This window comes from Artemia sp. Qi Xiang Cuo, chromosome 9 (assembly GCF_049724085.1).
Source record: "Artemia sp. Qi Xiang Cuo chromosome 9, ASM4972408v1, whole genome shotgun sequence".
Taxonomy (NCBI): domain Eukaryota; kingdom Metazoa; phylum Arthropoda; class Branchiopoda; order Anostraca; family Artemiidae; genus Artemia; species Artemia sp. Qi Xiang Cuo.
This window is the reverse complement of record NC_142802.1, coordinates 8,801,344-8,827,065: the sequence shown is the minus strand read 5'-3', so window position 1 is coordinate 8,827,065 and position 25,722 is coordinate 8,801,344. Positions and strand designations below refer to the sequence as shown.

The following is a 25,722-nucleotide window of genomic DNA, read 5'->3' as shown; positions in this document are numbered from 1 at the left end:
AAATCTGGGCAGAGCCCAGAAAATTACATAGTAAAAATCAAGCTAAAAAAGAAGAAACAACAGGAATAAAAACACACACAACTACAAAAAAGGGAAAAACAGAAATGACCAAAAATCTGAAGACTTCTGGCATTCAGTAGAGAAATCACAAATGCGCTTCTCAATAACCCCAGCTGGGTTTACCAATTGATACTTTCTTTGCAAAAAAGAGTTAATTGTCCAAGTTGGAAGTTCCATTAAATACTTTTCAAATTTAAAATAAAGGCGATGAACTTGCTTTTTCTTACCACAATTAAAAAAAAACACAAAACAGGAGCAAGGGCAAGTAAGTGAGGAACTGCTAGGCTACTATATAACTGAGAACGGTGAGCTCTACTCATATACGACACGTTTGAAGTCAGGGAGGCATACTCAGCCCGGATATTGCTAGCATAGTTTGTCATTGCCAGGTTTACAGTTTCTTTCGGATTTGCTCCAATAGGCATGCCCAGGTAAGTAAGGCTGCTAGCAAAAGGATAAACTTAGCCGGATAAACTTATTGAATTTCTTTTTCCTTTATAGTTAAAGGGTAGAACCACTGTTTTCTCAGTATTAAAGCTCAAACTAATGTGCTTGTGCTCATCTCGGAGAAGCTCAAAAGTTGAAGAGTATCCCTGGAAAGTGCAGGAATGATTCAGTAAGTCATCCGCAAACTTAATTAACGAAAGATCAACTCCTTTGAAGTTAAATCTACAGTTCAACTTAATCTGAGCCCCGGTAACACGATTATTAAACAAAACTGGAAAAGTTAGAGCTCCTTGGCGTAAACCTTTCTGAATCGGAAATAGTTGACTACCATCTTTAATTCCAGCCTTCAGATTTGTATACATGTATCTTAAACAACTAATTGTCGCAGCATCAGTACCTTTCAAATGGGTCTCAAGCAAAACCAGTGGAAATATACAAGATTCAAAAGATCTTGCAACAGCGAGTTCGCAAAAGACTAAGAAATCACCTCTTTCTTCAATATCCTTCAGTGCATTTATAAGCAGAAAGAGAGCGTGCTCTCTACCTAAGCCTCGCTGGTACCCAAACTGACGAGGAGGGACAGAACAACTTTCTTCAATGTCTTTTATCAAAAATGACTCAAAGAGCTTGAAAGTAGTACACGAAACGGTAATGGGGCGATACAAACTGCACAGAGAAGGGTCTTTTTTGCCTTTTTTAACAATGGGAGTTATTGGTCCGACACAAAATTGCAAAGTGACTACACCACAGACAAGGATCATCTGACACAGTAGTGCTAAATGTTGCTTGAAAAGAGCTTGCAAGTTACAGATGCCAAACTGAAATAGAATTGACGCCAGATGTAGATTTTTTCTTTAACTTCGGAATCAAAGAATGAACAGCACTTGGCAACACAAACAGGAAAGATTCCGTCTTATTTGAAAGAAGAAGGTCAAGCTGTTTTTCAAAAAACTCCGTACTTTGGTTGGGAGCACTGAACTTTCTCACGAACTATTCCACCCACTTTTTTTCAGGCACACTAGTACTCTGGGCTTTGGTAGGCTTGCTATACTTCCAGAGTTTGGAGGGGTCTTCAGCAATACGGATTACATTTTTCTGGATCAGCGTTAACTTATGGTTTTTGAGTTCCTTGTTAAATTTCCGTTTCGTACGGAGCCTCAAGTCATTTACTAAGCAATCTCTCGGACGGCCACAGTTGTTCCAAACAGAAAGCCATAGCTTGGCCGAATTACACGCATTCACTAGATCTCTGTTTTTTCACCAATTTTCTAGCTAAGGCTTTTTACGACTACGTCGAAAAGGAACGGCACTTATTTCGGCACATTTCAGCGCGTGAGTTATTTGTTCCAAGTAGGAAGTGAGCTCAATTAAGATGTTCTTTTCACTTTGTGGCATTACCGCACGATCGCATAAAAGATTGAAAGGCACTTTGATTTTGCTCAGCACGTTGTCAGAGACTTTACTGAAAGACTCACTTGACATATTTTTCCAATCTTGGTAGGAAAACCAATTTGATTCCTTATTTTGAGCCATAGGCGGGGAGGATCAAAAACAAGTAGTGATAGGAAGGTGGTCAGAATAGAATCCTTCTTTTAAAACTTTGACCTCGTGACTGCCGAACAAAGCAATAACATGGTCTTACTTAGAAGTTGAGGAAAGCGGCCCAATGTATGAAAAGCTATCACTCATAGGCCATACACAATAGTCAGGAGGAACACAGCCCCAAAAGATTTGTGAATGGGGAAACATTGTGTTAGTTATATCTACATTAAAATCTCCGCTAATGATAACAAGTTTAGACGCAACTATTTTAAGAAACCTGCCTAGAAGCTTGCAGGCAGACTCAAACCGTGAATCAGACTGTTCGCTGTTATAATTTGTAGGCAGATTAACATTAATTACAACATAATTTTCAAGCTTAGCGAAAATAAAGTAATCAGTCTCTGCTAATAGCTTGCAAGGGAATTGGGAAATGATAGCGAGACCGCCAGATGGTTTGCCTCTCGGTCTCCCAATTGCACTATGAAAGAGGAGATTCAAATTAGAAAATAGTGGTAACAGGCTCTGGCGGTCTTCCGACAGGAAACGCTCCTGAATCAGAACTAGGTCATGGGACTGCAATAACTGCAAAGGAATTGGGATTCGATCGGTAACTTTTCCATTAATGTTTCAAAACAAAATACGGCATCTGAATCTCATTTTGAATTAGATTTACCTTTCAGTAGAGCCTGTACAATAGAGCATTTGTAACTGTAACATGGATTGTTGTCTGATTTGCGAAGAGCACATTTTGTCGGTTTCTGGCAAGGGGCTGTTCTAGAACTTCCGTAACCTTTTTCTCCACAGACGGAACGACAAATTTAATTTATACATGTACTCGAAATATGTCCGGATGATTGGCACTTATAGTATCGAAGGGGTGGAGACAAAAATTCTTGAATGGGGAATCGTTTGAAACCGATCACTAATGGGAACTTCATTGCTCGTAATAAATCCTCTTTTGTTTCAAATTTCAGCCTGAAAGATCTGGTAAAGCCACTTTGCTTTGCTTCACTACAATTTGGCACAAGAGAATTGACGTCATCAGAGGTCAGATCGTTTGGAACACGTTCAATTATTCCAAAGTGAGAAGGACTTTTAACCTCAGCCCTAATGGTCCTGTTAGAGCTACGAAGCGCATTCTCTGCGTGAGCATCATATTTGGATGCAGTGATAACTTTCCAGTCGCCTCGGGTGCACTTTAGCTCAACAATTTTTGAGCTAACGTCACCACAAGCTTGTTCTAGAAAGTCCTTTCTTGATTCCGGTTTCGCTAGGTCACTTGGTACATTTTTGACAGTCACAGCATAAGATGGTTTGGAGATATATTCAGAAAGGATTTCAGAAGTTACAGGTTTGCTTTTCGAGAAGTTTTGCTCCATTGAAATGTCTAATTTGTTAGACATTTCATTAATCTTGCGTGTAACAATCACTGAAATTTTGCCTTGGATCGAGGGGACTTCTTCTGGCTCAAAAATAAGGAAAGTAAGGAAATAAGGAAAGAAGGCAGAGCAACCTTATCGTCATCACAAATCTGTAACAGTTTTTTCATTTCCAAAACATTGTCACTCATAGCAACCTTTGTGGACATTCGAGCAAGACAGTTCGCTTCTGTACATAAGATCTTCTTTGCTTTCATAATGTTTTTTTTTTTGGGGGGGGGGGGAACTGGGCTGCTCTCTTTGCAACTTCATCATGGTTTTTTTACAATTTTTACTCCACGTGACAAACGTTTAATACAGGATTCCAAATGAGCTTACCGGCCATCGCAAATAAACAACAGCATTAACACAGCAAGTCCAAAAACACAGACCGTATTTCACAGCGTAGGTTTTATTGATTGCTAGAAGCAAGTTCACTTACGAGAGAAGTAAGGGAAGCGTTGGAGGCTGTTTACTTTGTCCCCGCAATTTAAGGGGCAAGCCCAGCGGGTATCACAGCTCTTGCCGACAACTCTCTAACCCCTCTTCTGCTTGCTTCTCTCCTGTCACCTGTATCGCAGCGTAATTGCCTATAAATATCGAATAGTCCTAATTGTAATCTCACTGCTCGATCTTGACCTGTATATCATATAGGTCACTGCTATGAAAATATCAATAAGAAAATCCCCAGTCCCGAGGGAATTTTCACTTAAGTTACAAAGCGTATTCAAATTATAATCCTTTGGTCAATGAATTAATGAATTTCAAAATATTGGCTGTGAGTTAAGAAGAGACTACAATCCTTTACCAATTATTAGCGATTGATTAAATCTAAAAAAAGGTCTTAACACCATGAAGTCTGAATCAGATTTAATAACAGTTTTCAAAAATCAAATTTTCCGGACATCAATGCAGTTTATTTTTTTTAGGTTACCTTGTAATTTACTAGCAAAATATATTCATTAAAAAGAATATTACTGTGAGATAAGTACAATAAATGCTTTGGTAAAATTAAATGCAAACATAAGTAAAAGAAACATACCACAAAATATAGGAAGCAACTCATAGAAAACAAGATATACTTGAAACCAGCTACTAGCTTTAGAAACAATTCATAAAAAATATGAAATGCAAGATGGGTGCTGTAAAAAAGATTAATCGGTAAGTTATGCTGCTCGGTTTTTTGCTATTTATTTTACCCAAAAATAAAGATAACAAAACTCAACATTAGAAATTTCTTTGTTTAGGGGGTGGTTTGCTTATAGGTACTTAAAGTTCCAAAACTTCTCCGAAACTAACTTTTATTTTAACTTTTTAACATTTATCAATAGTGATTCCTTTTGTGACGCTGATTTTAAATATTTACATTTTCTAAAGTTTGGGTTTGCGACCTAAAAGGCTCTCCAAGAGTCTTTTTTTCAAATATATTTACAATGCGAATTGTTTCTTAGCGGTAGCTCCAAAATTAATAAAATTTAGTACTAAGGACCAGCAAAATTTTATTTTTTTCTTTTATTCAGGAGCAAAGAAAAAAAACACTAAGACTGACTGACATTTTCTTTCCTAAGAAAAAAACTTTTTCAAAAACATGTACACTCGATGCATCGCAAATAATGGCCCATGTTTTTTCGGCATTTTTTTGTTACTTTTTTTTTTGCTACACAAATTACATTTTAAGAGGAATAAAAACTTGATTTGTATAACTCAAGCTGTTTCTTAAAAAAAAAAAAAATAATTTCGAATTCCCTAGGCTTTGCAGAAAAGTTTTTTTTTTTAATCACTTAGAATTCTAAAGAACGTGTTTGAGTTATTGTTTTGTGAGAACGTGTTTGTGAGAACGTGACTTTTGTTTTTATTAATAAGTGATAGCATATTAAATTTTTCTGTTGATTCTGAATGTACAACTTTTATTAACTCTACATTTGCTAGTGAGATACAATTCGTATTAGAAAATATTGTTGAAAATTGGGACTCCCCATTAGTTTTGTATTGGCTAAGTGATTTTTGACTGCTGAGCAAAAACTTCAAATGCAAATTTTTCAAATCAATATCAGATGGGAATTATTTTTCACTAATTAGAAAAAAGTCAAATCAAAAAAATATTTTTGTAGAATTTTTTAAGTTGAAGCCCCTATAGGCAAATCCTCCCCTAAACCTGAAGTGCTAAAACTCCTTGTCCGATTTCTAAAATAGTCCTATAATTTTTGTTGCTTAACTGAAGTTTAGAAAAGAGGTAAAATCTTAAATCTGATTGGAAATTAAATGGTTCTGTTTCCTATGTTTTTTATATATATATATATTTATATATATTCATGCAGCTACAGGTTATGATATGTATTTTTTTATTACATCAAAACGGCAACAGTAATGGCTAATAAACAAAATTAAATAACACATAAGCTTAATAGAATGGAAATAAAGGATACGCATTATTGAATAGAAGGTTCTGATTTCATTTTATTTAATGACAATTTTTAAAAATCAAATTTTCCGGACATCAATTCAGGTTGTTTATTTTAGGTTACCTGGTAATCTACAAGTTAAACACAATCATTAAAAAAAAAGTTTGCTCAACTTGAAAGTCCTGTTAAAATAAAAAACTCTGCTTCTACTATTGAAGATATAGCAAAGCGAAGAAAAGATTTTTGGTTGAATTCTTTTCCAAAACTGAGACTGTTTTCCTGGTCCATTTTTCAAAAGACACCTGTGTCTATTCTTTTCCTTTTTTTGAGAAAATACCAAATAGGGTCTGGCTTTAATCATCTATGCTTTTAGTTGAGTTTATTTCTTTTTTCAATATTCTTATATGATTTTGCTATGTTCGCTCTGTTCGCAGATTGGAATAATTGTACAATTTTACCCCAACAGACTTGCTATTCGGACGAATGCAGCATAATCTTTGGCATGCAATTGTGACAATGTGGCTTCGAAAAATCGCCTATATTTTTTTCGCAATGAAAAGCCTAAAATCGACCAGAAATTAGTGAAATGAATACCTTGTGACGTATATTAATCTGTTACTTAACATTAAATATATCAATTTGAAGTGTTCATTCGTTTAGAGGAATAACTCCAAAGACACATCTTCATTTAGCCTTTTTTTCTGAAAATAAGCATTTGGAATCCAAACTGGACCTCTTTTGGCTTCCAGCCGTTTTTCCATTATATCCCCTGTAATTACTACTCTTGTCGGTCGTTCATCTTAAGTGAATAAATGAAGAACTAAAGACGATCTTACAGTGTACGATTACTCACTAGAAATTCATAAATATTTCTAAACAGGTAGTTTTCATCCTAAGCAATAAGTTTTGCATTAATAGGCAACTAGGCCATAATTTAAATAAAAATCGAAAATCTTACAGAAGAAGTAGCGGTTTTAGTTCTGTAGGAAAGGTTTGTATTTTTTTTCTTCTGCATTCTGTCTCTAATAGCCTATCTTGAAATGGCTGTGAGTTCATATCCTCTAATCAATAGAGTATGCATTATCTATGGGAATGAAACTCTCAGGAATGGATGTAGGCTACATCCTAAATTAGGGTCTCCCAAAAGTGTCAGGTAGGGTAATACCTTCCTTTCCAGCACTCAAATGGTGCCTTATTTCATGCATATAGCCTAACTTGATTAAAAATGCATGGTAATATTCTAGGTAAATATTTACCAAATCATATTATTGAGTTATGACTAAAGTGAATATACCACTTGATGCCTTTTTTATGCTCTTTACAAATATAAGCTAATATCATTTTTGTCAGAAATGAAGGTAAATTCTTACAAAATCATATTATGACTTACAAATAAAGTGAATATACCACTTGATGCCTTTTTTATGCTCTTTATGAATATAATAATCATTTTTATTAGAAATGAATTTTAGCCCCCACCACTAGGCCTATATATACCAATTCAGGGTATATATTCGCACATTAGGGAGGGGGGGGGGAAGTTTAATCTTACCTCTGATTTACATCAGAAACAAAATTTACCCCCACCCCTCAAATGTGCAAATATATAGCCTACCCTGAATTGGTATAAATAGGGGTGGGGGTAAAATTCATTTCCAACCAAAATGATTATTATATTTGTAAAGAGAAAAAAAGGCACCAAGTGGTATATTCCCTAGGCTATATTTGTAAGTCAATAATATGATTTGGTAAGAATTTACCAAAATGAATTTTAGCCCCCACCCTATATAGGCCTATATATATATACCAATTCTGGATATATATTTGCACATTCGGGGGGTGGGTTTAAAGTGAGGGAGTATGTCCCTTAGATTTAATTTTAAACGTTCCCCTACCCCCAGCCTTTGCAAATATATAGCCTAACCGGAATTGGTATATATATATGGGGAGGTGATCAAATAAAATTAAAAAAAAATTGTTTATTTTGTTTTATAATGGCATAAAAAAAGGCATCGAGTGTTTTATTAACTATAGTTTTAACTCTATAATATGATTTGGCAAATATTTACCTTAATCTACTTTAGCTACTTTTGGCTATCTTGGAAAAGGCATTAGGTTAGGAAAATGAAACTTTCAGGGATAGGTCTACAGGCTTAGGTATGTCCCAGGAAGGTATTTTGAAGGACCTACCTCAACTCCTTCTCCCTTTAGAGAGTCCCAACCTTTGATGACCTTTACAAATTTGTGTGTAATAAAAGTGACACCTTGAAAAATAGATCCTCTGCTTAAATGAAGTAGGCCTACAAAAAAAATTTTTTAGCTTCACAACTTTGCTCAATCCCAATTTATAAGGTTTTAAAGATAGGCCTATGCAAATACATTTCCTAAATTTTGAAAAAAACAAAAGCAGTTCATATTATTGACTTATAAATAAAGTGAACATATCACTTGATGCCTTTTTTTTATACTCTTTGTGAATATAATACTTGCTTCTATTGGAAATTCAAATTTACCAACCCCCACCCCCCTAATGTGCAAATATATACCATGAATTGTCAGTGGCTAAGTTTCAAATGGCAAAATTCAGTACTATTTTTGTTGACTGCATTCAAAAAACTTGAAACTGCAGGAAAACATTTTATATTTGAGTTGCCTAATAAATGAGGTTTCAATTGTTATAAATAAGTATTTTGGAATATATTACTCTTGAACAAGTTATTTATGAACTAGTTATATGTTTTTAACTTAACTAGTGTTGATAACTTCTTTGTGTGGTTACAATTCAGGGTATATATTTGCACATTAGGGGGGGGGGGTAAATTTGAACTTCTGATTGAAATAATTATTATATCTGTAAAAAGCATAAAAAAGGCATCAAATGGTATGTTCACTTTATTTGTAAGTCAATAATATGAACTGCAAAAAATTCTATTCAAATAACAGGAATTGCATTTTCAGAACTAAAGCCAGACAAATAGAAACTGATAACTGAAAATTAAGTTAAAATGTTGATTTGTCAAAATTTCAATAGGTAGGCTATAGACCTGTTATGTAGGCAAATTTCATGACCCTTTAGAGAGAAAAAGTAGAGGTAGGTAGGCTACTTCAAAATACCTTCCAGGGACATACCTTAGCCTATAGACCCATCTCTGAAAGTTCCATTTTCCTCACCTAACCCCTTTCCAAGATGGTAAAAAGTAGCTAAACTAGAATTTCTAGTTTAGCTACTTTTTGCTGTCTTGGAAAGGGATTAGGTTGGAAAAATGAAACTTTCAGTTATGAATCCAGGGCCAAAACATACTCTGGGAAGGTATTGCCAAGCTTCCATGTTAACATTTATCTGATTTTTAAGTCTTAAAAATTTGCCTACTTGACAGGTATATGCCTATTGAAATTTTGGCAAAACAATGTTTTACCTTAATTTTCAGTTATCAGTTTCCTTTTCACTTGTTTTAGTTCTGAAAATGCAATTCCTTTTATTTGAGTAGAAATTTAAGCCATATCAACTGTTTTTATTTCTAAATTTAGGATATGTATTTGCAGATCTTTGAAACCTCATAAATTAGGATTGAGCAAAATTGTAAAGCTGAAGATAGTATTCTTTTTCTTTGTTTAAGGTGAAGATCTGTTTTGTAAGGTTTCAATTTCATAACACAAAGGTTTTTACAGGTCATCAAAGGTCACTGCCCAATAGAAAGAGAAGGAGCAGAAGTAGATACTTCAAAATACCTTCCCTACACATATTTCAGTCTTTAGATCCACCCCTGACAGTTTCATTTTTCTAACCTTACCCCTTTCCAAGATAGCAGAAAGTAGCTAAACTAGAATTTTACCAAACAATCTACTTTCTAAGTGCTACAATAGAAATTTTACAGTAATTTAACTGTTATAGTGCATATCATCACCAGGATATAGGGGTGATGTACAGCTTCTGAAAGGAGTCCAAAGAAAAGCTTCTAAGGCAGTAACAAAGATGAATGTTTAAAGGAGCTGAAATTATCTGTACTGGTATACCAACAATGAAGAGCTGAAATGCTTATGACATATAAGCTTACTTTGTAAAAACCCCCCCCCAATTCATTTGTCAACTTCCCAAAATATTGGCACTGACAAGAGAGTACATTCAAAGGTGCTGTTCAAGCCATTTGTCAAAACTCAACCCTGACAACAGTTTTTCTCCTGCCATGTTGTCAACCACTAGAATAGTCTCTCAGATACAACAGTCTCAGCACCTAATGATGAAGTTTTCAAGGAGTTATTGAATCATATGATCACATCACCAAGTTGCTTGATATTGGGGTGCCTGCTGACATGATTCTGCTTGACTTTTCTAAAGCTTTTGACAAAGTCTGTCATAATCAACTTGCAATTAAATTGCATACAGTAAAGCTCAAAGAGAAATCCTTGCTCTGGATCCTTGATTTTCTTTATTTGCAAAACCAATGTGTTCAGTTGTTTGATGACTCTGGAGATCATATTCTTTCTTCCTCAACATGTGTTCTGAGTGAAGTTCCTCAGGGAAGTGTCTTGGGTCCTACACTATTTAATATGTTCATAAATCATGCTCCTTCTATTATCAGCAGTAATTCAACTCTTCATGCAGATGACCTGAAGCTTCTTGGACCAGCTTTGTCCTGTGAAGATCTTGCCCTGCTAAAAAATAATCTTCAACTGCTGGGTCAATGGGCTGAGGCCTGGCTTCTTGAATTCAATGTTGCCAAATGCTATATCATTCACTTCGGCAAACAGAATGCTTGCCACTCTTATTTTTTCTTAGGCCACCTACTCTCCTCTGTAAATAATGAGCAAGATCTTGGTGTCACTATTGACAATGAATTAAAATTGGTCTGCTGCTGGGGCTAGTTCAATTTTGGGTTTGATTAAGCATACCATTTCCACTTGTTCTTTTAAAGTCATCAGTCTTCTTTACAAGGGACTTGTAAAGAAGACTTGTAAACTTCCTAAGACAGCTTGAAGTTGGAATGTCACTTGCCTCTCCATATTTTGAAAAAGATATAAAAGTTCTTGAAGATGTGCAGAGATGTGGTATACCAACAATGAAGAGCTGAAATGCTTATGACATATAAGCTTACTCTACAAGACCCCCTCCCCAATTCATTTTTCAACTTCCCAAAATATTGGCACTGATAAGAGTACATTCAAAGGTGCTGTTCAAGCAATTTGTCAAAACTCAACCCTGACAACAGTTTTTCTCCTGCCATGTAGTCAACCACTAGAATAGTCTCTCAGATACAACAGTCCCAGCACCTAATGATGAAGTTTTCAAGGAGTTATTGAATCATATGATCACATCACCAAGTTGCTTGATATTGGGGTGCCTGCTGACATGATTCTGCTTGACTTTTCTAAAGCTTTTGACAAAGTCTGTCATAATCAACTTGCAATTAAATTGCATACAGTAAAGCTCAAGGAGAAATCCTTGCTCTGGATCCTTGATTTTCTTTATTTGCAAAACCAATGTGTTCAGTTGTTTGATGACTCTGGATGTCATATTCTTTCTTCCTCAATTTGTGTTCTGAATGGAGTTCCTCAGGGAAGTGTCTTGGGTCCTACACTATTTAATATTTTCATAAATGATGCTCCTTCCATTATCAGCAGTAATTCAACTCTTCATGCAGATGACTTGAAGCTTCTTGGGCCAGCTTTGTCCTGTGAAGATCATGCCCTGCTACAAAATAATCTTCAACTGCTGGGTCAATGGGCTGAGGCCTAGCTTCTTGTTGAATGCCTGGCTCATGGATTCAATGTTGTCATGTGCCATATCATTCACTTTGACAAACTGAGTCCTTACCGCTCTCATTTTTTTCTTAGACCACCCACTCTCCTCTGTAAATAATGAGCAAGATCTTGGTGTCACTATTGACAATGAATTAAAATTCAGCACTCATACAAAGAGGTCTGCTGCTGGGGCTAGTTCAACCTTGGGTTTGATTAAGCACACCATTTCCACTTGTTCTTTTAAAGTCATGAGTCTTCTTTACAAGGAACTGTAAAGAAGACTTGTAAGCTTCCTGAGACAGCTTGAAGTTGGAATGTCACTAGCCTCTCCATATTAAAAAAAAGATATAACAGTTCTTGAAGATGTGCAGAGACGTGCCACCAAAGTGATATCTGGCATGCAAGAGCTTTCCTACCCTGTAAGACTATCAAAGCTGGGTTGCAGTTACATGGAAGGATCCTTCCATGGAGGAAGTTTTCATGAGGAAAGGGACATTACTATGAAGGGGGGGGGGTGAATTTCCCAGCATTATTTAAAAAACTATCAGAAATAAAAAAAACAAGTTTTTCAACTGAAAGTAAGGAGCAACATCAAAAATTAAAACACCAGAAATTAGTACATATATGATTTGTTTGCCCCCTAGTCAATACCCCACTCTTTACGCTAAAGTTTTTTTAGTATTTCCATAAGAGCTATTTATTCTAATTAAGCTTTTGTGATTAAGGGGTCATTTTTAAAGAATTGGAAGAAAATTTGAACTTTAGCATAAATAGTGAGGTATTGACTAGGGGGCAAACCCCCTGATAACATATTAAAAACATATGAATATAGAAGTTTGTTATGTAAGTTAATTCATAAGTTTATTACTATTACTAATAAAAACCTTTATTACTTTTTAAAACCTTTATTACTTTTAAACCTTTAAAAACCATTTATTACTAATAAAAACCTTTGTAAATAAAATTAAACAACTTTCGAGAAAGCCATTTAACCAAAACAAAGTAAAATTAATATCCACATTTCGTTTTAATTATTCATGTACAGTGGGTCAAAATCAAAACCTGCATTAATTCAAAAACGTTCAGAAATTCAATAAAAAAACAAGTTTTTTTAACTGAAAGTAAGGAGCAACACTAAAGCTTAAAACAAACAGAAATTATTCCATGTATGAAAGGGGCTGTCCCCTCCTCAACGCCTCACTCTTTATGCTAAAGTTTGACTCTTTCTCACAACTCTATTTTTTAAAACAATCAAAAACTTTAGTGTAAAGAGCAAGGTGTTGAGGAGGGGACAGCCCCTTTCATATATGGAATAATTTCTGTTTGTTTTAAGTTTTTGTGTTGCTCCTTACTTTCAGTTAAAAAACTTGTTTTTTTTTATCTAGTATGATTAGAAATTAAATGTTCTAGTTGACTTTTTCAGAATCAAGAGAGACCAGAGGGCAACTAGCCCGACCCCTTGCCCTTTTTTTCCAAATGCACCAGATAAAAATTTTGAGATAGCCATTTTGCTTAAAATAGTTCAAAGGTAAGATAACAAAACTCCAGTGTCAACAAAACCTCTCAGGGCCCAGGGGCAGGTGTTGTAAGTTGTGGCCTGGGGGCATATAAGGTTCTCATGGAAGGGATGCTTGTATAAACTTCAGAGAAGGCTCATTTGTTTGGAAAGTGAAAGTCATAGTTCACTTTTTAAGAGTCAAAAGTGATCAGAGGGCAGCTAGCCTTCCCCGCTCATGCCCCCCCCCAAATGCATCAGATAAAAATTTAGAGAAAACCATTTTGTTAAAAAAAAAGTTCGAAAATCAGATAACAGAATTTCAGGTGTTGACACAACCCCCCAGGGCCCAGGGGCAAGCATTGTAAGTTATGCCCTGGAGGCATATATGGTTCTTATGGAAGAGTTGCTTGTATAGTTTTCAGAGAGGGTTCATTTAATTTGTAATTAAAAGTTCTAGTTCACTTTGTAAGAGTCAAAAGTGATTGGAGGGCAACTAGCCCCCCACCTCTATGCCCATTTTCCCCAAATGCATCAGATAAAAATTTTGAAATAGCTATTTTCTTAAAAATAGTTCAAAGGTCAGATGACGAAAACTCAGGCGTCAACACCCCCCCCCCCAGGGCACAGGGGCAGGCATTGTAAGTTATGCCCTGGGGGCAAATATGGTTCTTCTTATGGAAGGGAGGCTCTTATATACTTTAGAGAGAACTCATTTGATTGGAAATTGAAAGTTCTAGTTCACTTTTCAGAGTCAAAAAAGATTGGAAGGCAACTAGCCCCCACCGCACCCTTTTCCTCCCAAATGCATCAGATACAAATTTTGAGATAGCCATTCTGCTAAAAAATAGTTCAAAGGTCAGATAACAAAAACTCTGGTGTCAATATAACCCCCCAGGGCCCAGCAGCAGACATTGTAAGTTATGCCCTGGGGGTGTATAAGGTTCTTATGAAAGGGATGCTTGTATAAACTTTAGAGGGCTCATTTGATTAGAAATTGAAAGTTCTAGTTCACTTTTAAAGAGTTAAAAGTGATTGGAGGGCAGCTAGCCTCCCTCCCCACACCCTTTTCCCCCAAATGCACCAGATAAAAATTTCGAGATAGATATTTTGGTAAAATAGTTCACAGGTCAGATAACAAAAGCTCTGGTGCCAACACAACTCCCCAGGGTCTGGGAGCAGGCTTTGTAAGTTATGCCCTGGGGGGGTATATGGTTCTTATGGAAGGGATGCTCATATAATACTTCAGAGAGGCCTGATTTGTTTGGAAATTGAAAGTTGTAGTTCACTTTTTATTGTCAAAAGTCATCAGAGGGCAGCTAGCCTCCTCCCCCTCATGCTCTTTCCAAATGCATCAGATAAAAATTTTGAGATAGTAATTTTGTTAAAAATAGTTCAAAGGTCAGATAACAAAATTTCCATTGTCAAAACAATCCCCCCCCCCAGACCTGGGGGCAGGTGTTGTAAGTTGTGCCCTGGGAGTATATAAGGTTCTCATGGAAGGGATGCTTGTATAAACTTCAGAGAGGGCTTGGTACTTATTTAGAATCTCGTAAGTATGCGAGAATTGTATTGTGAAAATCAGATAGGCATTACACAGCACTTATATGAGACGCTGGATAAACAAAGGGTTTCTCCCTCTGGGAACTATGTTTAAACTTGGGGAATAAAAGGTACCTAGGTTTGGTTAAGTATTTAATATATGCTATGCTTTACCTCCCCCCCCTAATATGCAAATATATAGCCCAAATTTGTTCAGTCAAACATCAAATAATAAAAACTCCAAGGTTGACACAAACCTGTATAAACTTCAGAAGTGGCTCATTTGATTGGAAACTGAAAGTTCTAGTTACCTTTATATGAGTCAAAAAGGATCGTAGGGCATCTACCCCCCACACATACATCCTATTTTTCCCAAATGCATCTGATCAAAATTTTGAGGCCAGTTTGTTTGAAATAATTCATTGATCAGATAACAAAAACTTCAGGGTCAATAAAACCCCTTAGAGCCCAGGGGAAGGGCTGTAAATTGTGCTGCAGGGCATATAAGGTTTTTATGGAAGAGGTGGTTGTATAAACTTCTAGCGCAAATTTTGGCCATTAAAATAGTCAAAAGGTGAAGTAATTAAATTAATCATGCCTTGGGGGTTGACAAAACCTCCCACTGCCCCCAGGCCAAGGCCTGTAAGTTATGCAAGCTGTCCATTTTTCACATATAAGGTTTTTATCAAAGGGATAATCGTATAAACTTCAGAAAAGGCTCATTTGATTTAAATCAAAAGTTCTAGCTCAATTTTTAAAAGTCAAGAATAATGAAAACAAATTAAATTACAAATATTTTTTTTGTAATTAATATTGAAAATAAACATTTAAATTATTGTAAAATTTTGAACTGATGAGCTTTCAGCAATTAATATCATTATACATCAAATGTTCAGTTTAATTTATTAGTTGTTTTTAAGATTGTTCAAAAGAATATACTTTCACTGCAAACAAGAGTTTGGATACTGCCCCCTTCCTTAACAGTAAAAACCTAAAGCCTACTGTGTCATTGGCGCTTCACTGAAAACGAATTATATTACAATATTTTCTTTTCCAGTTCTTTCAGCATTGAAAATGAAAATAAATATTACACTGAAATCAAATCTTGAACTGACGGATCTTTCAACAATTAATATGTTTATATATCAAATATTCAATTTGATTTTGTTTATACTTTCCAAGACTGTTCAAGACACATAGTTTTCAGCAAAATGCCAGTGATGCACTAGGCTTTAGACTTTTACAGCAAGAGAAGGAGGCGATACCCAAACTTATTCTTTGTTGGATTTTGTTTGTTTGAAGCTTGATTTGCATATTCAATTTAAGTTTCACTTGTTTAAAAATTTTTTTTTATTCCTTTATAGGCCTATTAGTATCTATTGTATGTTTGTTTGCATTGATTGTTTATTTAATTTCTGTTTGTTTGGGGTTTCATTTATTCTTTAATAGTAATTTCTGGTCGTTTTAAGTTTGAATTTTAACAGGCATTTGTATCTTCTGATCTTAAGTTAAAAATAGCCTTTACGTTTCTATGAAAAACTTCTTTTTCGGAAAGTCTTTTAAATTAATTCATACAAAATACACAATTATGCTTTGCATTAATACAATAAATTGCCACAAAATATTTTTAATTTCCCCCAGAGGGGCAAATCAAATAACTATTTGGGTATAATCTGGCTCTACTATACCCTGAAAGCTATAACTAAAAACTAAACTTGAACATATGAGCAATAGAACAAAAACAAAGCTGCTGTATTTAATTTCTTAGGCAAGTTATGCATAACAGACTAGATGAAATTCATAATGTTTCTATGACAAGGGGCGTATCCAGGAACTCAGTACAGGGGGGGGGGAGGAGGGGACTTGAGGATTCAGTCTTCTTGATGTGCCCCTGGCCATTTTTTTTAAATTTTTTATTAGTACATACTTTTATTTCAGTAGTTTATGCTGAACACAAAAGAAGAAGGCTTAGGAAGTGTAAATGTGAAATTATAGACAACCAAATGGTAGTACATAAGAATGGACCTCTTCCAGATATGGGAACATATAGTGATGGCATTATCAGCTATGAGTCAGATGCAGATACAATATCAGATGTTGACAATCAAAAAGAACAAAATAAGCCTGTGCCACAGGCTATCTTAACCAAAAAGCAAAATTCACATCCCTTTGTGGTAAGTATCAAAACTAACATTTCTTTTTAACATAAAATCTATTCTGTATATTTATTATCAGTTTGTAAATTACCAAAAAATTGTTTTTTTTTATGTTTTTGAGATAAAAAAGCAAGAAATGTGAGTTTCCAAGATGTTTCATGAATCTAAAAGTATAGAAATATAGATACTTTAGCACATGCTCAATGGCAATGATCAGCAGAACAGAAAAAAAGAGCAGTCTTAAACCTTCCATGTACATTTTGTTCATAAATGTATAAAACCATTTAGATTTGATTTATTTAATGACTTAATTTTTTTAAGTCATATTTATTTATTACTTGTATTAGCTTGCTCCTGATTGCAACTATTACCATAATCACTGTAATGCTTGTGTCAAAATTAATTAGTTACACTGTTCTAAGGGAAATTCCAGGTCATTTGCCCCCCCCCCCCCCTACTCTAAGATTTTTTTTACTTCTAAATCAATTTTTATTGAGTTCCCTAGCTTGTCCTCAGTTGGGAGAAATCCATCTTTCAAGGGTCTCTTAATAAACCCAAAGATTGATATGCTAAATTTTTAGGTATTCTTGTTAATAAAGATATATCTTTTAAGTATCATGTAGGTTTGATAAAAATGCATCTAGTCCATGTAGGCTATACCTACTGTTACCTTGGTATATGAACGAAACTTTTTCTCTCTTTTCTAAAACTTCTTTCAAAGGTGTATGGTAAGATTAGAACCCTCATAGAGGACACTAAACATTCAGCATCTAGTCCATAACTTGATATAGATTAATTCTATATTATTTCATTTGCAATATCCACTTTCCCCTAGCTCCATAGTGATATTCTCAAACCCCTTGGCTTTATTTTGTCTTTGGTGACTGATTGGTCTAATCGTCATATTAAAGTTAAGCTATATTTAAGTCCCTTTCACTATCTTGTATGATTTACACCCTGACAGCGCGTCATATTGTTTAGAATGACCCACGTGAACTGACTTGAAGATGTGACTCATTTGGCCCATCTAAACAAATAACAAAACGTTGTTGAGTTTCAGTCTCATTTCTTTCTCTCTGTTTATTTTTTTCCTTAACCTTGTTTTCTTACTTCTGCTGGTGAACTTTTTGATGCTGTGTTTATAAATTTTTATTTGTGTTTTTTTTCTTTCTTCTCTGTGCCAACTTCATTGTTTGATGTTGTATAAATTAAAAATGCATGGTTTTCTTCCCCTATAATACTATTAATCTGATAGATGATGTATTTGCTAATTTATTGTTTTCGTTTGTTGTTTAATGTAAGTTTTTCCTTATGATTATCTTCAAGGTCTTACAAATCAACCTTGTTAAAACAAGCAAAGTTAACAATAACAACCAAATAACCCATAAGTTGCTTTTTGTTTCATTTACTTTTAAAATGCAGACTTCATTTTTTATTCTACTTTAAATCAACAGTCAACCTAATTGGAGAGTCATTGTTAAAGGCAAGATAAGATTACAAGATACATAAAAAAACAAACAAAAAAACAAAGAGTAGTGCTCATTTTCATGTACATTATAGGTGGATATACACCTCTGCACAACTACTAAATTTTATTGATTGAAATAGTTTTGTTTGGGATTATTTTATACATAAATACAAGATTTTGTATCATGTGTAATAATAATTGTGAAAATATATCCACCAGAAAGAACCCTGTACAAATGCAGTATATAGCATGATAATTCAAATTACCAAATCTTACTAAATCAGAAGCACGCTGAAAGTCAATCTTTTGTTCATGGATATAAAATAAGTTCTTATTAGCCAGTCTTGTTTCTGGTTTTTTAACTTCTGGGGTTAAACAAAAAGCATGACGTCCTCAAAGGGAGTGGGAAGAGGCTGTAAAAAATGTATAAGTAGATGAAGACTAATGGAAGGGGGGAAAGAGTGAAGCTCTGGATAGAGTATGGTGGAAGAGCGGTTTGTGCAGCTGTTCTGCAATCAGGCAGCATTTTGCTGTGATGAGTGGTTAGTAGTTCCCCTTATTAGATATAAGGGAAAATGAAGAAGAAGAAAAAAGAAAAAAAGATTTAAAAGAAAATGCTAAAAGGAAGAGGAAGTTTCATGGGAGGGTGCAAAGAATAAAGTTGTAAACAGAGTAGGGTGGAAGAGCAGTATTTGCAGCTGTGTTGCTCTGCAATCAGGCATCATTGAGCTCTGATGAATGGTTAGTGGCAGTAGTGTGATATTTTCCCTTTGCAGTATTGTAGTATTTTTGTTCTCTTTGATGAGGCAGTATGATTTTGGGCAATTGTCTTCAACATCCCATGCAACTTTCAATTCTCACTCTGAGATTTTCCCTCAGTCTTTAAAATATCAGGCAAATTAAAGACCTTCCACTTATACTATGACATGATGATATTCCATGTATGTCTAGTTGTATAGAATATTTAAAAAAATATATATATAGACATGAAGAAAAGTAGAAGGAGAAATGAAAGAAAAAGTAAAAATTTATTCTAAAGAAAATGACTAAAGAAAGAGGAAATTTATTTCAAAGAAAATGATTAAAGAAAGAGGAAGTTTCATGGGAGGGTGCAAAAAATGAAACTGTGAACAGAGTGGGGTGGAAGAGCAGTTTGCGCAGTTGTGTTGTGCTGTAATGAGGCATCAATGTGCTAGTGGGGTATTTTCCCTATAGAGTTGACGCTTTTCATTAGATGACGCTTTGCTGCATTCTGCTAAACAATTTCAAATTCGCACTAAAAGCCAAAAAAGCAACATATATTGGAATTTTAATCGCTAATTTACCGTATGGTGGTAATGTGATGAGAATTGTGAAGATTAGTGTGGCATGATAAAATATTTTTTTTGTTCCGAACTATATTAAAAGTATGAGTAATCACCCAAATCTTTGCAAGTTCCCAGCCCTGGCTTATAGTTGTGTGCTCCCTTCTGCAAACCCTGCTCACATTTGACTTTCTATCAAAGTATCACTAATTACTGAGGTTTTAAATGTAAAATCTGTGTTTTTAATCCAATGTTTTTTAATAAAAAAAAAAATTATATTCAGTTTTTTTTTTCCTGTGCTATGCTTATTCTGGCTTTTGAGTCGCGTCGAGCCAAAGAGTATGTGAAACTGCTAAGAGGGATATTAACAGAGGCTAGCTTTGGTTAATCGTTAACATTAACAGCTACCGTTAACCTTAACGTTGCAGAAGACGTTAACGTTAAGATTGGTGCAATAACAGAGGCTTAATAAAATAGCTAGCCACCCTGACAGTGTAGCATTACTCAGCAGAACCAGAAAAATTACAAACTAATCTTAATTTTAATTTATTAAAACTCAGAGTTTGATTAAAATTTATTTTGGTCCTCCGGAAATTTTCTGATTATAGCCAGATTATTTTGTGTTTGAACTTTTTTTTTTACTGATTATAACATAGGTAGAGTTTTTATTTAGTTTGCAGAACAAAGGCTAGTTAACAGTAATGTGCAAAATCTAATTGTTTTCTGTCTTGGTAAAAATGGTGCGTTTACCTTGGGATTCTCTTCCATGTTCATTCCCCAGTGTGCGGACACATGATTATACTAAACTGGATTTGGGGTCAGGGTTCTGAAATCACTGTGCACTTTAAGTGTTAATAAATATTGGGCTGACTTGGTAAGTGGTGTAAGTTTAGTAAGTTCTGTGTAGTCACTAAGTAAGCTAGTCAGACTTTTCAGAGCACCAAGTTTACCACTGAACTTAATTTCAAGGAACGGACACTTAACCTAGAATGGCCAGTGAAAATTGGGAGGTCAGTTGCTAGAGCAAGGCCGGCAGCAAATAATGGAATCTTTGATTGTAAGGTGCTCTCAAGAAACCATGCTTTAATATGGTACGAGGATTCTAAGGTGAGCAATTAGCATACTCTTTTTTTTAATTGATTCTTATGGTTCAATGAACGAATATTATAAAAAAAATCTTGCGAGGATGGAAAGTCAATCACGTCGCAAAAATAGAAACCAAGAAGTGACATTTGGCAATTTTCAGCTCAGGTGTAGCCAAAATCCAACTATATTATTAAGTTTCATTTCTTTACAGATAACAGCCAGCTATAAAGTATAGAATATAAACTATATATCTTCTTAAACTATATTACGATTTTACGAAGAATGCAAGCACAATTATATCTTCAGACGTAAATTGCTTCGTTTTTAATACCATCTTCCAATCTACCCTTTGTGGTCTGTTGGTCCCTAAAGTTCTTGTACTTGCCATCCTCGAGAAAAACAAATTTTGTCTGGCTATTGAATTCAATTTAACCAATAACTTGAGTCTAGTTAGTAAAATCCTTTGTCTCTAACCCCACTGTAGTACCGCGGCTGGATTATTGCTAGGGTTTTGAATTTGTGCATTGCTAAAATCGTGTCAGCTTTAATTTCTCTGGTTTTTTTTGTTGTTGTTGTTGTTTATTTTTGTTTCATTCTCACTTTTTCTCCGCTAAGCGATGTTGTGTGTTTATTGTTTATAAGCCTCGAAATAAACAAAATGTGTGGCGTGCACCTAGATTGCACCTGAAAATACTACCAAACAACCAAAAGCTCACCTGGATTTACCGAGTTATCCTTTTCCTGTGCAGAAACCTCTTTTCAGTAGTCCTAGTCACCACCATAGTGCTCGAGATAGATAAAATGCCCAAAAGTTTGCTAATTTTTCACTACGAAGGCCAAGAGGAGCTCGGGTTAGTTACAGACCTTGGACATAAATTCAACAAAAAGATTAAAAAAAAAACCCAAAACTTTGTCTTATTTTTCAATATGAAAGCAAAAAAAAAAGAGAAAAGTTTGTAAATGCAACTTTGTTTTATTTATTTATTTCTGATAATTTTTATTTTTATTGATGTGTGCTATAACTTATTCCTTGTCCTCATTTCACTCTCTCCTCTGCATAAAGTTGCTTTTCATTCTATCATACTTTTCTTCTTTAAGTTTTCAATTTTTCCGTCTTTGTCTACAAGATTTATGTTGGTAACTCGGACACAAATTTTGTGTAGTCTTTAGCTCTATAGAAGAAGTGGTGTGACTTTCAGGGGATTGGTCAACAGATACGTCATTCTGGGAGAAAAGTGTTTATTTTATGTATAAATTGAAAAAATACCTTTTCCAAAACGTATCACTCAAAGAAAAGTAAAGAGTCATATTCAAAATTAAACGAGCAGAAAGTCAAATAACAGTTCAAACTTGAAAGAAACAGAAATTACAAAGGATGAGAACACAAATTATAATTAATAATCATATCGAAAAATACAATAATGACAGGTACTATTATGGATGAATAGATGAAACCTAAAACTAACAGAAATTAAAGTGTGTGATTAAGTCAAAGTTAATACGAATAGAAATTACCTCTTGAGAGTGGGCCACCACCTTCCTAAACCCTCTAAAGGCTAGGGTGTCATTTTCATTTCACGTAATACGGTTTGTGTTTTGAGCTGTGTGTTTTTTCCTTTTCATAACTTCAACAACAACCAAACAAAATCACAATGGTAATTGAGATTTTCAAATAAATTCTAGCACAAATAAGAGCAGAGCTGTCCCCTTTCTTAAATCTTCTAAAAATTGTGCCCTTACTCTGCTTGAGTGTAGTTTTCTTTTTCCTGAAAACAATAAGTATTTTGAACGGTGTGGTTTTTATTTCCTAAAACATCAAAAACAAAAAAGAAGTAAATTGCTATATTAATCGAGACTAAAGGAATGAAAACAAATTCCTTGGAATAATTACATGTGTAACTTTCAATTCAATTTTACTATCTAAGGTGATACTCTTCTTTGTCTCAACGTTTCATTTTGATTCTATGTTAGTCAAATATCTAGAAAATTGATACCCACTCAAAGGCATTAAAACTAGCATTGTTAATTTCTGAAGGAATCTGTTTAGCTAGTTGAAGGAATATTTTGAATTGATTTATCAACAAGCAATTTAGTTTCCACATGTCTGAAGACGACTGAGTTTAAAAGGAAGAATGTCTAGAAAAAGATTTACTGCATATCAGATTAATGAAACTGGATTGGTTGTTTAAAATGTGAAAATATTCATTCATGGAATTCTCAGCAAATTTAGATTTTTTGATGTTATAATGTCTGGTCTGAATTCAGCTTAGTCTGATTACGACGCTTACGATTGCTCATTTACCATCACTACAAGGTCTAAGTTCTCCTTTATTTATCGAAGTTTAAAATCATGGAATAGTAATGGTAGCAACATATAAGTAAAAAGGTTTGAAGAATTCATAAATAAAATTAAGGGTAAAAATTTATTTGAATAATGAGTTTTAATTTATAATTTTAATTCTAATTTTTAGGGTTGTTTGAGGTGTACGGAGGAGTATAGTGGAATTTTAAGGTAATTCCAGCTCACTTACCTCTCCTCTTCCCCCCAACACTCCCTGACATTTCAGCTTGATCTGTCCCTCCTTTTTCTAGATATATCAGGTACGCTATTTGATAACCTAGCAGTATGTAGCGTCTTTTGATTTACCTCAATACTTAACTATGAAAATATTTAATGTCCTTAAGCGTGTGTAGCCCAAAAAAGTTGATGTGGGTCAGAGAAAAAATATAGGCCCTTTCCCCTAGGACAAAATTTGAAGTCCTCACTCCCATCAACACTAACTGAAAGCTTCGGCACCATCCACAGGTGGTTATCGAGATGTTACAGATATGCCATTTCGATAACCTGGATACATATACTGTCTTCGGGTTTACCTCTGCCCCTTTCTGGCAAGTTGAAATTCAAGGTCCACTGGGTCCCCATTAGCCCCTAAAAATATCAACTCCATTCCTTATGCCGTTACTTGGAGATTGTAGATACACTATTTTGATAATCTGGGTTCACAAAGTGTCTTTCGATTTACATCGCTACTTCACCGTCAATGGATTCTAGTCATAGTGGGGTTTATAGTGCCAATGGGGCTTGTTGCCCTTGAACTGCTTCCAACCCTTAAAAAAAGACACTAGAACTTTCGATTTTAGCTATAATGAGCACTGTCAAGTTTCTATTACCACGCCTTCCATACGAAATGGTGGTAAAAAAAGGAATAAAAGGCACATGGGTGTTCACTAAGGCAACGCTGGAGAGTTATCCCTGATTATGTGCCATTGATTCAAACACTTCAACAGTTCTTATTCTAGCAATCACCAATTATATACTTGGCCTAATTACTTGCTCTTGTGAGGATCCTCCTAAGCTTACGAAACCACTGTGGAAATGTGACATGACTTTCAAAAGAAACTTTTTCTTTTGAAGCGCCATAGGCCAAAGTCAAAAGACACTAGGTCCAGTTATATGACTATTTTGCACAAAGGTCACAGGCTTTTTAAATTGTATCTCCTTTGGTTTAGTAGAATGATCTTTATTGTGGAGTAAATGTCCTTAGATTTTGGTTTTGTTTTCAAAAGTGGAGATAATGTCAACTTCGAAGTATTCTATGCCCAACATTTGAGATATAAAATATTGGACACCACCATTGGATTATGCTTATTAAAAAGATATAATTCATAGTGATGGCACGATAGCCCAATTTTTCCCGATCCGATTCTAATCCCGATTCCGCCCGGATGTCTTATTTGCAAAATTTTGGCAAATTTCTCTCCGAGTTCCCTCAAGGGTAGTGAGATTGGCTCTGTGAAGGGTTTGCCGTTTATTTAAGATGGCTCCTTGAGATATTTCGTAGAATTTTATCGTAGAATTTTCAAAGAAGAAGTAGAAACTGGAGCTGTTTTTAAAGAAGACGTAGAAAAAAGAAGTAAAGTAAATTTTAAAGAAGAAGTAGAGTAAATTTTAAAGAAGAAGTAGAGTAAATTTTAAAAAAGAAGTAGAATCTGAAGGTGGTTTTAATGCGGGGAAAAGAATTAATGATTAAAAAGTCTTGACAGAACTTAAAAGCAACGGAAAGATCCTTCTCAACTGCACCTTACGAAAGGCACCTTACGAAAGTGGTGTAATGTTGAGAAAAGAGTTCATAATTACGAAGCATTGAATAGCTTTCATAAACATGCCTTTTACATTTTGGTTTTATGGCTATTTGCATTGTGAAGATTTCATGTTTTTGTATTATGGTAGACAAGTAGCAAAGTTATTTTTATTTGGAAATTAGGATTAAGTTTTTATTTTATTGGAAATTGAACAGTTCTTACCCATATCTAGTTCCAAACTTTTGTTTTAGTTCTTCCTCCAAGATACAAAGAGCAGTAATGGCACATTTGTGAATAATCAGCGACTGAGTAAGGGTGCTGAGGAATCTGTGCCTCGGGAGATTTTTTCTGGCGACGTTATTCAATTTGGAGTAGATGTTATTGAGAACTCAAAAAGAGGTATTGCATAGTCTTTTCATTAAATCTTCATTTACTTCTTCAGATTCGGGTTTCTTCAGATCGTTTACTTCTGGGGCCTGATCAAAACTACCAGTGCCATTGACAGTCCAATGCTTTGATGACAGCCAGAAGTTTAGTTTCTGAATAAAATTCACCTTTTATAGCTTGTTTGACTGCCTGTCAAAATACAGAGTTTGAGCCAATTTACTTTCAAGGAATTTAGACAAACTTTAAAGTAAGGACTTCTTCGTGGTCTGATTTTGGTAACTTTCTTGTGGCGTGCTTCTTTTTTGAAATACTAGAAAAGGCTATGCCCCCTCCTACCATCTAACCGACCCAGCGACCCAGCGACCCGATTTTGTAACCAGCAGAATTAAATAAATTAACTAAAGAATTAGATAAATTGAATTTAATTTTTTCTTACGAGAATTCGAAATTTCCTCTTAGGTCTAAGATTGATTTTGGAGTTTTCTTTTTTTTTTTGTTCTTGTTTTGGAATCAAATTTGAAGTAGTCATTATTTAAAACTCAAGAGATATTTCTGATTTTTCGGAACTCCGTTAAAATTCTGTTTACTTCTTC

General features: G+C 34.7%; 2 protein-coding genes across 5 annotated transcripts in view; one reads left to right on the top strand and one right to left on the bottom strand.

Moving 5' to 3' along the window:
• Window positions 1-521: 521 nt before the first annotated feature.
• LOC148948292 (uncharacterized) lies at window positions 522-1,268 on the bottom strand. Its single transcript, XM_089094879.1, has one exon. The coding sequence runs from the start codon at window positions 1,266-1,268 to the stop codon at window positions 522-524; it is 747 nt and encodes a 248-aa protein (XP_088951005.1).
• Window positions 1,269-6,847: 5,579 nt separating this feature from the next.
• Window positions 6,848-25,722, top strand: part of Slmap (Sarcolemma associated protein) — an 89,362-nt gene continuing 70,487 nt past the window's right edge. For 2 of the 4 annotated variants that reach the window (XM_089094269.1, XM_089094271.1), the window contains exons 1-4: window positions 6,848-6,860; window positions 16,584-16,819; window positions 20,501-20,680; window positions 24,994-25,141. In XM_089094269.1, coding sequence (XP_088950395.1) covers window positions 16,649-16,819; window positions 20,501-20,680; window positions 24,994-25,141 — 499 coding nt within the window. In that variant the 5' untranslated portion in view covers window positions 6,848-6,860; window positions 16,584-16,648. The remainder of the gene's footprint in view (window positions 6,861-16,583; window positions 16,820-20,500; window positions 20,681-24,993; window positions 25,142-25,722) is intronic. The other 2 variants (XM_089094272.1, XM_089094270.1) reach the window with 2 other exon arrangements.